Source organism: Penaeus monodon, chromosome 3 (assembly GCF_015228065.2).
Source record: "Penaeus monodon isolate SGIC_2016 chromosome 3, NSTDA_Pmon_1, whole genome shotgun sequence".
Taxonomy (NCBI): domain Eukaryota; kingdom Metazoa; phylum Arthropoda; class Malacostraca; order Decapoda; family Penaeidae; genus Penaeus; species Penaeus monodon.
Genome location: NC_051388.1, coordinates 44,246,013 through 44,258,512, shown reverse-complemented (window position 1 = coordinate 44,258,512; position 12,500 = coordinate 44,246,013). Strand labels below are relative to the sequence as shown.

At 37.0% G+C, this 12,500-nt stretch overlaps 1 protein-coding gene across 1 annotated transcript; it reads left to right on the top strand.

The window, feature by feature from the left end:
• Nucleotides 1-1,675: 1,675 nt before the first annotated feature.
• LOC119595293 (protein Skeletor, isoforms B/C-like) lies at nucleotides 1,676-12,258 on the top strand (the record flags this gene model as incomplete). The annotated part of the gene is given in 10 exon segments (XM_037944452.1): nucleotides 1,676-1,818; nucleotides 8,728-8,807; nucleotides 9,869-10,017; nucleotides 10,308-10,416; nucleotides 10,590-10,728; nucleotides 10,872-10,971; nucleotides 11,119-11,293; nucleotides 11,488-11,593; nucleotides 11,720-11,856; nucleotides 12,123-12,258. Coding segments are annotated over 10 exon segments (1,183 nt in total), but the record flags the coding sequence as incomplete, so codon positions are not given.
• Nucleotides 12,259-12,500: the final 242 nt, after the last annotated feature.

Below are 12,500 nucleotides of genomic sequence, written 5' to 3'. Positions count from 1 at the left end.
TGGTAGGTCAATGGCTTCATATATATATATATATATATAATATATATATATATATATTATATTATATATATATAATATATATGTATATATATATATATATATATATATATATATATATATATATGTATGTATATGTTCGTCGTTATATAAAAAAAAATTAACTTCGTTGTCAATTTGATTTATATGGGAAATACAAAGCTTTTGCATTACCTTACGACCTCAACTAACCATTAAAAATTGAACTATCGTTTCTTCTAAGGCTGTCTACAACTAAAGTAAAGATAGGTTTTAGCTGATTCTGACATTACGTACATCTTCTGTATGTTCATAATTCCTTAATTTAGGAATTTTATCTCCGTTTGTATTACATTTATCTGTGATATTTTCTCGAAATTGTGTAATGTATGTTGTTTTTTCTCTCTTTCCGAACCTTACCTCGATGTATATATTGTGACGACTAATTGTTTATAATTCTTTCTTGCAAATTGACCATTTACAATCATATACACAAACCCTAAAGTTAACCTCGAAAGATTCCTCCTCAGTATTTGGTTCATTTTTATTCGCTTTCTTGCGGAAATTAGTGTTCATCCGAAGAATACGCCCCCCCCCCCTCGCAAAGCTACACGTCAACGTATATTTATGTACATGTTAAAGGTTCTTTGTTCTCAGTGAAAATGAAAAAAATCTCATCATTCCTTTTCTTTTCTGAGTTTAACAGAACTGATTGCGTTTTACTGAGTATATTATTTTAAGAATTTGTTCGTTTTCCTATTTTTTTATTACAAGATGCCTGATCACCTGTATGAGATATACAGCTCCCTTCAATAACTTCACTATATAACTGTTCAATCTATTTGTATTGTAGATATAGGCATAGAATAACTTGAGATCATCAGGTGAGACATCAATGTATTTTCGTTTTTTGTGTGTGTGTTTACATTAATAAAGCTTTGTGCTTGCTCTTTGTTCATATAAATAATCTTTAAGAAATTATTTATATTCTTATTCATAAGAATTTTTTTTTTTTTTACAGCTATGCAAAAATGATTTTACAGAAATTCGCAATGCATGCTTCTGTATCTTTTTGGACCTCCAGGTTCTCATTCTTATTTGCATATCTATATTTTCATCATCTCTTTTGATATATTATTCCTTAAATTACTCATTACATTTATATGACAATAATCCCTGCATACAAAAAACTGTAGGTATGCTTGACTTATCACTGGGCACTTTTTTGGCCTGGCGGAAGCGCTAGTTAACGGGATAATTTGAACAGGGAAAAGAGAAAACTGAAAATGCGCCGAAAGAAAACAAAAAAAAATCATAATGAAAGTTACTTGCAGTTTCACCTCTACTGTGGCTCCTTCCGATTACCATAAAATGACGGAAAAGACACCAGCATGACGCCGCTGTACATGGAATTCCATTCGGTCTTATGGAAATGTCTCGATACTCGTTGAAGTCTCCATATTAGTACTAGCAAGCGTGGAAGCGTAATGCAGATAAACGCTACTAAGTATAATATTTATTAAGATATTGAAGTTTCGATAATCTTCTATCTTCTCCTCACCGAGAAGAATTTTCAGGAAAAAATGAATCAAAATGAATCAAATTCGATCTCAAAATCTGCGACTGGCAACTCTTGAGGAAGAGTGACCTCCTTCACGCCAGTCATCAGTGAGATCTAGCGGAGTGAGGGTGTGCGGGTCTCTTGTGTGCCTCAATCTGTGTAGGATAATGAATACGTCGCCAAAATCTATATGAAAATGAAGTATAAAAGTATCAGCATATTCATTACGGGTGCCATACTAGGTAAGTAGCCCTCCTGTAGCTGTAAGCTGTGATTGTGTTCCAACAGTGAAATTTCTCAGGCTGTCTGTGAGAGAGAAAGGACTTTCGATTTCGTATGTTCCTCTTTTCCATTTCAGCGATAGCCATTAAGATTCGAAACTACTCTCTATCCAAAGTTCCATGCGGTTATATTTCGCTATACCCGGTTATATTGATGATTTTGATGCCGGAATGTTGGTTCAAAGTTGGTATTTGGCAATACGTGACCTCACTTTAAAGGTCTTGCGCTGCCTGTCCTTGAGGGCGCTTGTTCGCTGACCAGTCCATGAACGGAACGGTAAATGTCGCGGTGTTATCCCCATATGTTAGCTATCCTTCGTTTCCGCCAGCTAAGCCCACCAACGTTTAGCTTCAGTGGCTACAGAAAGCGACCTAAATCTAGGATGCCGCAGGTGCATCTGGCGTGGAATAACGTCTGGCAATATGGCGCGCTGGAACTGCTGGGAGAATTGTCTCTGTTCTCGACCTCTTCCTCAATACAGATAATACATGTAGCTCCTGAAATACTGTTCTGGAATGTACTCGGATACTGATATTGGAGACGTTCGTCAGAAAATGAAAGTACTTTCTCTGCATTATCGTGTTACGGACTGGCTCGCCAAACACGCTCGGCCACCGCGACTACTTTTCCTAGATGAAAAATTGAAGTGGAATCGAACGAAGGCGACTCAGGCCTTTCTCAGTAGATAATTGAGGCTACGGGACGGGGGTGACTCAAGGCCAGAGGAAATTCTTTCGGAGGGGCAAGATCTTCATTACTGCCGCACGCAAATAATAGTAATAGCACTGTGGCTGCATTTATTCGAGTTAATGTTTGCGGGATGGTCGTAACGTATAGTAGTTGATTCCAACCCTTCTTTGTTTGATAAATTAGTGTAATTAGTCTTATGTCTATAAAGAAAGGAATTAGTTTAATGGGTATTTTATCACCTTTTTGCTTTTCATGTGTGAATTTCTTAACCTTGCTAATCTTATTCATATGTTCACATAATTTTACCCTGCAAGGCGCACCCGAGCTTCGAGGACACAAAGTTTAAAATCTGTCTGTAATTAAAAGAAACATTCTTCCCGGCTGACTCATACAAAGACCAACGGGATTCAGGAACATTGGTTCATCATCACAAAGCCCACGTTTGTGGTAATACATATACACACTATGTTTGTATAAAATTGCTTATTAATTGCACAGTAATCTGCAGTCTGCGTATATCGGGATATTTTTTTATGTATTGGGGAGTATTAATAATCTATTTTGTTTAAGTGGTCTAGCCTTCAGAACAGTACTGCTTTGTTTCTGCCTATCAGCTAGTTGTATATGCTATAGTTTATATTCAAATTTTCTTAATTTCTCTTACAGTAAAAAAAAAAAAATGGTTGCCATGGCAACCAGACATTTGCATTTTCAGGATCGAATATGCATAATCATGGTTTCATTACGTAAGATGTTGCTCCGTTAAACTCTGGCAACTTTCTTGGCATTAACACCCTATTTGGCTTGTTGCTTATTATTGCGTCTTCGAAACAAATAAATCGAAACATTGAAATATTAGATTATGAATATCGAAATTAATTTACCCTTTCTGCATTTTATTACCTATAATCCATTTGTAATCTGATGGCATTAATGATCACACAATATTTTTTTTACAAATAATCAAGAAGGGAAGAATATGATTGTATTAATGTATTTCAGTGCACACACACACACACACACACACACACACACACACACACACACACACACACACACACACACACACACACACACACATATATATATATATATATATATATATATATATATATATATATATATATATATATATATATATATATATATTACATTGTACACATACATACATGAGTATACATATTAACATATAGATAAAAGTAGAAGGGTCTCAGCATGTTAGGGAAATGGATCTACATTCCTGGGGGCCGGTATCCTGGAGACCCGTAACCACCAGTCTCCTTTACCCCCTCTGTTACATTCAACAGTAGAATTAACTAAACGGTATGATACAATTCACTTACACAGTAATGAGCTCACTGAGGTGTTCTGGTCAGATGATCAGAATGAAGGAGAAACTGGCGGAATCATGGCTATACCAGCCCACCTCTTAATTATATTACATTGTATTATATATCCTAATGTAGGCTATGTCACGTCTGCCCTCCTCTTATTGAAAGTAGCTGAACTTGAAGGTCCCTGGAAATGCCATACTTTAAAATGCTCTTTGTATCTTTCAAGTACTCATATCAGTGAAATGCTGCATATTTATGTATACTGTTGTCTCAGATAAACAGCTAGCTCCTCTTGAAACTCCAGTCACTGTGAACTGCATAACACTTGGTATATTCCGCGCCTGTCAGACAGGGGCTGAACGCAGCGTCAAGTAAACTGTGCTTTATAAAGTATTACAAAAATGCCACGGCACTGTTGTCATCTGAGAACACACTAGCCAGATGCTAAGATTACAGTTCTCTTAAAACAAATTGGCCGCGAAGAAAGCAAAATATATGAAACTGCAATGGCCTTCTCAGAGTAAGTACAGGAACATGATTCTTTTGTTATTAGAAAAAAAAGTTTGCGCGCAGTTTTCCCTAATTCTTGGCTTATGTCTCATAAGTTAAAGTCCTGGTATTGGCTAAAGCCATTAACTATATATAGTGCTCGGTTCCTCTCGTCCATTTGTAGCGGAAATCAGATTATAGATGTAACTAATTTAAATCCAATTATCAACTATGTTCAAGCAAGACCTTTCGACTATGTGAGACTCGGACGAAGGCCTAAGGATTCCAGGAGGAAAGAGTACTGGAGGCGACAAGTACTGTGGCCGGAAAGGGCGTAGCGTGAGTCCTGGTGGGTAGATATACACTAGATTAATATACGGGTTAATTGTTAGAATCTGGGGTACCCCACACACTCACAGATACACGCATATATATGTGTGCATATATATATATATATATATATATATATATATATATATATGTATGTATGTATGTATGTATGTATGTATGAATGTGTGCACACACGCACGCACGCACGCACGCACACACACACACACACACACACACACACACACACACACACACACACACACACACACACACACACACACACACACACACACATATATATATATATATATATATATATATATATATATATATATATATATATATATATATATATATAAGTGTGGTATAATGAAACCCATCTTAAATTGTTACCTGTTAATTTGTTATTTTAGTTCGCGTGGAAAGCAGATGTACGGTTATTTTTGTAAATCTTCACTGCAAGTTAAGTGATTATCATCTTAGTAGGTTTCTTTTCATTATAATTACTGCATTTTCTCTCGTTTACAGCTTGCACTAGATAAAAATATTTTAGATTCTTTGCGTCCGCATTTCCCTTCTTTCTTTTTTATTTATTGAGATAATTATGGATTTCAATGTTGCTTTCCTTCCGTGTTTTCTGTACTTTTGCTACATCGCAAATTATGCTACTGATTTGCGCTAACTAGATGTATACACGCAACCTTGCTTGATTATGAATTAAAGGATGACACCTCTCTAACTCTACATTATTCTTAAGTAATACCATCCTGAAGTACTTCTATAAAATCACATTTAATTGTTTACCGTTCCGAATTTTGTGATTGAAAATTAAATTTGGCGTCAATACGGCATCTCGTACTAGGAATTCGCACGTAGGAACTCAAAGGAAGTAACAGTTAGGTGGGTGAGTCCTGTCGCTTCAAGCCACTTCGCCTGCGGGGATAAGGCAAGGGCGGGAGGCCTTGGGTGTGGTTCCTGGGGCCACTTTGCTCTCTTCTCTTCTCTTCTCTTCTCTTCTCTGTTCTTCTCTTATCTTATCTTCCCTCTGCTCTTCTCTTCTTTTCTTTTCTTTCCTTTTCTCATCTCTTCTCCTCTCTTCTCTCCTCCTCTCCTCTCCTCTCCTCTCCTCTTCCATATATGTGTGTGTGTCTTTAATATATATATATATATATATATATATATATATATATATATATATATATATATATTATATTATATGTGCATTAAACAAACGAACGAACAAGCACACATGTAGTAGTAAGAATATTATATATAATATATTATATTAAATATATATTATATATTTTATATATATATATATATATATGTGTGTGTGTGTGTGTGTGTGTGTGTGTGTGTGTGTGTGTGTGTGTGTGTGGTGTGTGTGTGTGTGTGTGGTGTGTGTCGTGTTTCGTGCGTGCGTGCGTGCGTGCGTGCGTGCGTGCGTGTGTGTGCGTGTTCGTGCGTGTGTAGGTAGGTAGGTATATATGCATGTATATATGCATTTATACATGCACTTGAGTGAGGGCTGCAGTGGAATGATAGGGTGTAAAAAAAAAATACATACAAACATATATGCTTCTATACATGCAAATACAATGTATGGATTACCAACTAGCGATGATTTCAATGAACTGATATATGTTTGATGAAGATGCTAATGTGACATACTCTGTGAACAAACATTTTCTACCGAAATATGCAATGAAAAATATGTTAAAGAGCAATGCACTTTCCCTAAATAATATCTAAAAATTAATGATCAGCACGTGACCCATATCACACAGCATCTTACAACATAACTCGCATATATGGTATGCGCTCCAAACAAAACAGTTTAGGACAACGAGTAACGAGTAACCAATGTCCTCTGAACGTAGCTGAGGAGAACGTAGACCACTTAACCAACATACGAAGACCACTTAACCAACATGAGCCCCGCATATCGGAAGTGTCGAGAGCAAAGGGGGGGGGGAGGGGGGGAGTTCAAAGGTTACGGGATCAGCTGGATTACCTTGATCGTCGGGCAACTTCCAGGCGCCCGTAAAACCTCGTCCAGGAGCGAGACAGAGTTTGCCTTTCGACTTGACATTATTACGTACTTCGTTCACATACACTTTTCGTGGGCGCTTCACACTAAAGAGATGTGTGTGTGTGTGTGTGTGTGTGTGTGTGTGTGTGTGTGTGTGTGTGTGTGTGTGTGTGTGTGTGTGTGTGTGTGTGTGTGTGTGTGTGTGTGTTTGTGTACTGTGATCTGTGTAAGCGCTCTTGAAGAATTCCAGACTTACTGTGCAATTTCTTTAACAGTCCCCTTATAAAGTACCCCAGCTGCATATATAACTTACGTAGTTGTTACTTAGTAAAGGTAGAATGGGAGAAATATGAACATGCGCATTTGAGTAGCTGTGAGTGAGCTGAACAGGATGCGTTACGGTTCCCCAAGGACGCCCAGGAACTGCCTGCGAAGACAACCTTTTGAATCCCCGCCCTCCGCTGCTGCCCCGGACGACGGAAGGGGTTCCAGACCAGGGAATTTCTGTCTCTTTCTCTGTTCTCCCTTTTCGCTGTACCTTTTCTTTTCTTCTCTTCTTTCTCTTCTCTCCTCTGTTTTCTCTTTTCTTTCCTTTTTATTTCTTCTCCTCTTTACTCTTCTCTTGTTTTGTCTTTCCTCTCCTCTCTTCTTCTCCCTTTTATCTTTCTGTTCTTTTCTCTTCTCTTTTCTCCTCTCTTCTCTCTTTTCTGTTCTCATCTCTTCTCTTCCCATGTCTTCTCTCCTCTCCTCTCCTCTTGCAGCTCCCAGATCTAGATAATGTAAACTCCGTTAATTCTTAATATGATTATCTATCCATTATCAGTCGGTATCTTTTTGTTCTTCGGGGAGATCCGTAGAATAGTTAATAGTAAACATTAGGCAAATATGTATAGGCCCTTTGGTTTGAAGTACATTCTGGAAATGACGGATGGAGAGGATCGGCATTTAGCAGTGTAACGGGTTGCAGAAAACTAAGACTCGGTTCCACATTTGCCGTTTTCACCAACACTAGAACTAGAACAAAGTTAGATATAAACGCACTAATCAAACAACTCACAGCCGCTAGGTAATTGTGGCAACAAGAGTGTGTTGACGAACTTAAGTTGGCGAAGATTGTCTCGACTCTAACGTTGATTTTGAGCTAATAAAGATCAGGTACATGTTGAGTACAGAGAAATACAGTAAGGAGGATGATATCAGAAACACAGTTATTACTTGGCTTAACTTAGTACTGGACCAACTAAATTGTGCGTCATTTAAGAGGTCGCATCTGGCAAAATGCTGCGTCAGATGTATTTTCGGAGCTGTGGACATTTTTCAACATTATAGACAACACTGACCAAAGGGAAAAGCTCATTTAGCAAAAAATATTTTAATCTTTTTATAAAGGTTGTAGATCATAACATATGTTTGTACAGCTGCACAACCTTCCAGGTTCGCACAAATGTTTATGCACGTGTAAATCCTTGTGTGTGCGTGTGTGCGTGTGCGTGCGTGCATGCGTGTGTGTGTGTGTGTGTGTGTGTGTATGTGTGTGCGTGTGTGTGTGTGCGTGCGTGTGTAAATTTGTATGTGAATGTATATGTGTGAGCATATTCTCTCATTCCTCCATCTATCCATCCATCCATTTCTCTCTCTATCTTTCTATCTCTCTCTCTCTCTCTCTTTATATATATATATATATATATATATATATTATATATATATATATATATATTATATATATAATATATATATATATCTTTCTCTCTCTCTCTCTCTCTCTCTCTCTCTCTCTCTCTCTCTCTCTCTCTCTCTCTCTCTCTCTCTCTCTCTCTCTATATATATATATATATATATATATATATATATATATATATATATATATATATATATATATATATATATATATACATATCTCTATCTCTATCTCTCCCACACATTCCTTTGAGTGGTGTGTGTTTTATTTAGGACACCTAATATCTACATATATCTTATATCTTATTTCTTTTCAGTTGCAAGATTCACAGAAGTGAGCACGCAAGACAATTATGTGGGCAAGAGGATTGGCGAATTCAACAGCTATCATCACCAGGTAAAGTTTGAATCTGTTTCCAAAATGTCTTTCAGTCTTCCCTGCCCGTCTCCTTCTCTCTTGACTCAGGGCAGGACTATTCTGTAGACTAGAACAGGTTTCCGCAAAGGGCCCCTGCTATAATAATAATGATAATAATAATGATGATAATAACAATGATGATAATAATGATGATAATGATGATAATGATAATAATGATAATAATGAAAATAAAAGAGAGAGAGAGATTTCTTTTTTCTAAATAGTATAACATTCTAATATTTTGCTTTGTTGAGGAATTCATTTTACTTAAAATAAAATTTCAGCCTTTAAAAAAGGAGGTCCAGAAATATGGAAACCTAATTTTTAAAAAATGGCCCCAGTTTGTTGCTCCATTGATATAAATGCTCTTTTGAGGTCTATTAATTGAGATAGGGGACCTCTATTTGGGGCCCTAGCTGTAATTTTTGAGGCCCTAGTCCACGTTACTTCAAGTTATCTAAATGTCACTTAAGTATATGAGTAATAATATGCAAAATAGGGATGGGCAAGTTAGAAGGTGGGTCACATAGTTCATTAGCCAAGGGGCCACAAACAAGCATAAGCCTATTCCAGCTCTGCTTGTCTCTTTTTCTTATTTTCTCTCTTCCCTATTCCTCTCCCTTTCATACCTACCAGCCCCCACTTTTTTATTCTCTCTCTATCAATCTGTTATCATTTACCCCACCCATTTCTCTCTCTCTTTCTCTTTCTCTCTTTCTTTCTTTCTTTCTTTTTCTGTTTATGTTTATGCAATCCCCTTCACCCCCTCGTCATTGAACTTTTTTTTTTTTTTTTTTTCATCAGTGAACTTTTTTTTTTAAGCCTTGCAAAATAATCTTAGTATGATATGGATTCTGTGTCAACAATTTGATTTATTACATAAACTGCAAGTTTGCCCAATGTGGACAACCAAGAGAGGGGAGTTATTAAAAATTGTTAAGAAATTCCTCAGTCTATTATGCAATCCAAACCTTGTTTATTATGAAGTGAAACATTTACACAACCAATACAAAACCTGCTAATGATGCATTATTTCTCAGGTTGGAGGTGATGTATATGCAGTAGACCAGTCAACATTCCTCATCAAAAAATTTATGTACGATGGCAATGGGGGCGATACGTTTTTCTGGGCAGGTGCTAGGCCACGGCCAGGTCCACAGGGCTTCATTGTGCCCAACGAGCTGGGCAGGTGAGTAGTAGCATTCATGCATACATGTGTGCATGTGAGAGAGAGAGAGAGAGAGAGAGAGAGAGAGAGAGAGAGAGAGAGAGAGAGAGAGAGAGAGAGAGAGAGAGAGAGAGAGAGAGAGAGAGAGTGAGTGTGTGTGTGTGTGTGTGTGTGTGTGTGTGTCTGTGTGTGTGTGTGTGTGTGTGTGTGAGTGTGAGTGAGTGAGTGAGTGAGTGAATGAGTGAGTGAATGAGTGGTTGTGTGTGTCAATGGAAAGATATAATGATCTAATTATTACTGTTTTTTTCCAGGACCAACGTGCTTGATCTTTACCTGAATAAAGATATTACTATCAAGCTTCCAGATAATAAGAAAATAACAGAAATTAAATGGCTGTCAGTGTATGACCTCAGTAGACTGGTGAGTAAATGGAGTAAAAAAGGATATTTTTTCTTATATATTTGTTATATGCAAACTTTAGGATTCACATATTCTTTACTAAAACATGTTATCATCATTATCACTAATATAAGTTTCTGAAGACAATTATTTTATTATATGTTTCTCTGTTTCTCATGTTTCTCTGTTTCCAGGAGCCCTTTGGTGATGTGTACATCCCAGAGGGCTTTGAGCCACCCCAAACAATCATACTTAATAAACTGTCCTCCAAGACGGGAGAAGTCAGGTCAGGTGCTGTTACCATTGCTGACTCCAAGACAATTATTATTGACAGTAAGTGGTATTTTTGTAAAGATTTTGGTTACTGGGTATTAGCTGAGAATTCAAATATCATATACAGTGGTTATTTCTTTCAGACATAATTGAATGATCTGTTGTAATGTGACTTTAACACAACTGCTGTGCTCACACTTCAGAGTTGTCATATGATGGCACTGGTAATGATGTCTACTTCTGGGTGGGTGTTGGACCTCAGCCCCATTCAAAAGGCATACGGATCCCAGATGAGCATGGATAGTATGTGATTCCTTCTTGATTCATTTGTTTGTCAGTTTTTTGTGTGTATACATATGAATGAAATAGACCTGATTAATGGCACCATAAACCCATACTGATTTATAGCTAAAATTCTTTAAATAATCTCTCATCTGTATTATCCTGCAGCATGACACCACTTCAAAAATACAACAGGAAAACTGTCACTTTGCAACTTCCTGGTGATCTCACTGTGTTCACCATAGACTGGCTATCTCTCTATGACACAAAACAGCAGCGGGTCCTTGGCTCTATCATAATCCCTGAGGATCTTAATGTTCCACCATCACTTGTGGAGATCATTGTAAGTATCAAAAATTATGATGATGGGAAAATGGATAAAAGTAGTATTGACAAGCTAGATTTTACAATGACTGAAGTGAAAGTATTTTACCGAATGTTGGATATAGTGATATAGTTCTTTCTCATTATCTCTCATAGCATGTTACTATGTAACTCAGATTTTTAAAAAAAAATTTGTTTGCTGTCATCCTCCAGCCACATGAAAACAGTATGCCAAACTGTGTCCAACTCCACAAAGAGCTGCAGATATCATGGGAGGTGTTTGGCGATCAGATCACCATAGAGCTCGCTGCACAAGTGGGTAAGTAAAGAGAAATTCATCATAAGATTGGTTTATGTCATCTTTTGGAAGTATAATAGGTAGTAAGATACTCTTGAAGCATATTGTGTTTAAATCATTGTTAATTCTTTTCCCCTTTTTCTGCAGAGGAAGATGAATATGTGGCTTTTGGGATGAGTGGTGATCCCCATGAGCCTAAAATGGTTGGAGGTGATGTAGTGGTTGCTTACATGGATGGATATCTTGGCTACCTGATCGACTATAACATTTCTTCATACATGCCGGTAAGACTTTGGAATGTGAAAGAGAACGATAACTTGGAGTAAAATGCACATTGTATTTAACCCACAATAGATATCTGCACCACTTGCAGATATCTATATAAATATATATATCTATATCTATATATAATTCAGTCACATACATACATACATACATACATGCAATGCACCAGCACAAGCACCCACACCCACTCCTAATTACTAATTATACATAATCTTAGTATAAATGATCTACAGTCATAGTTTCACACGAAACTCTCTCATTTCAGTGCACAGAGCTGTTAGGCAACCACAAAGGTGTGTGCAATGATGACAAAGTTGGAGGCTATCAGGACTACCAGCCATTTAGTAGCAAAAGGGAAAATGGTATCAACATTTTCACCCTCAGACGTCGCTTAACCACCCGTAAGTAGCCTGTAGATTATCTCATTTTTTCAAATGTATTTTAGTACTGTTGATTAGATTGTACTTTCCACCTAAGTTTAACAGGAAAGGCAGTAAATTAATCCATAAATCTGTGATTTCATATGAAAGAATAATAGTAGAAACTTTGTTAAGAATTTTCCGTATTTTCATCTTGATTGGTCAGTGGGGCTCTGTTGGCATTACATTGTCATTATCAAGCAAAGCTTCCCTAACCTGACCTT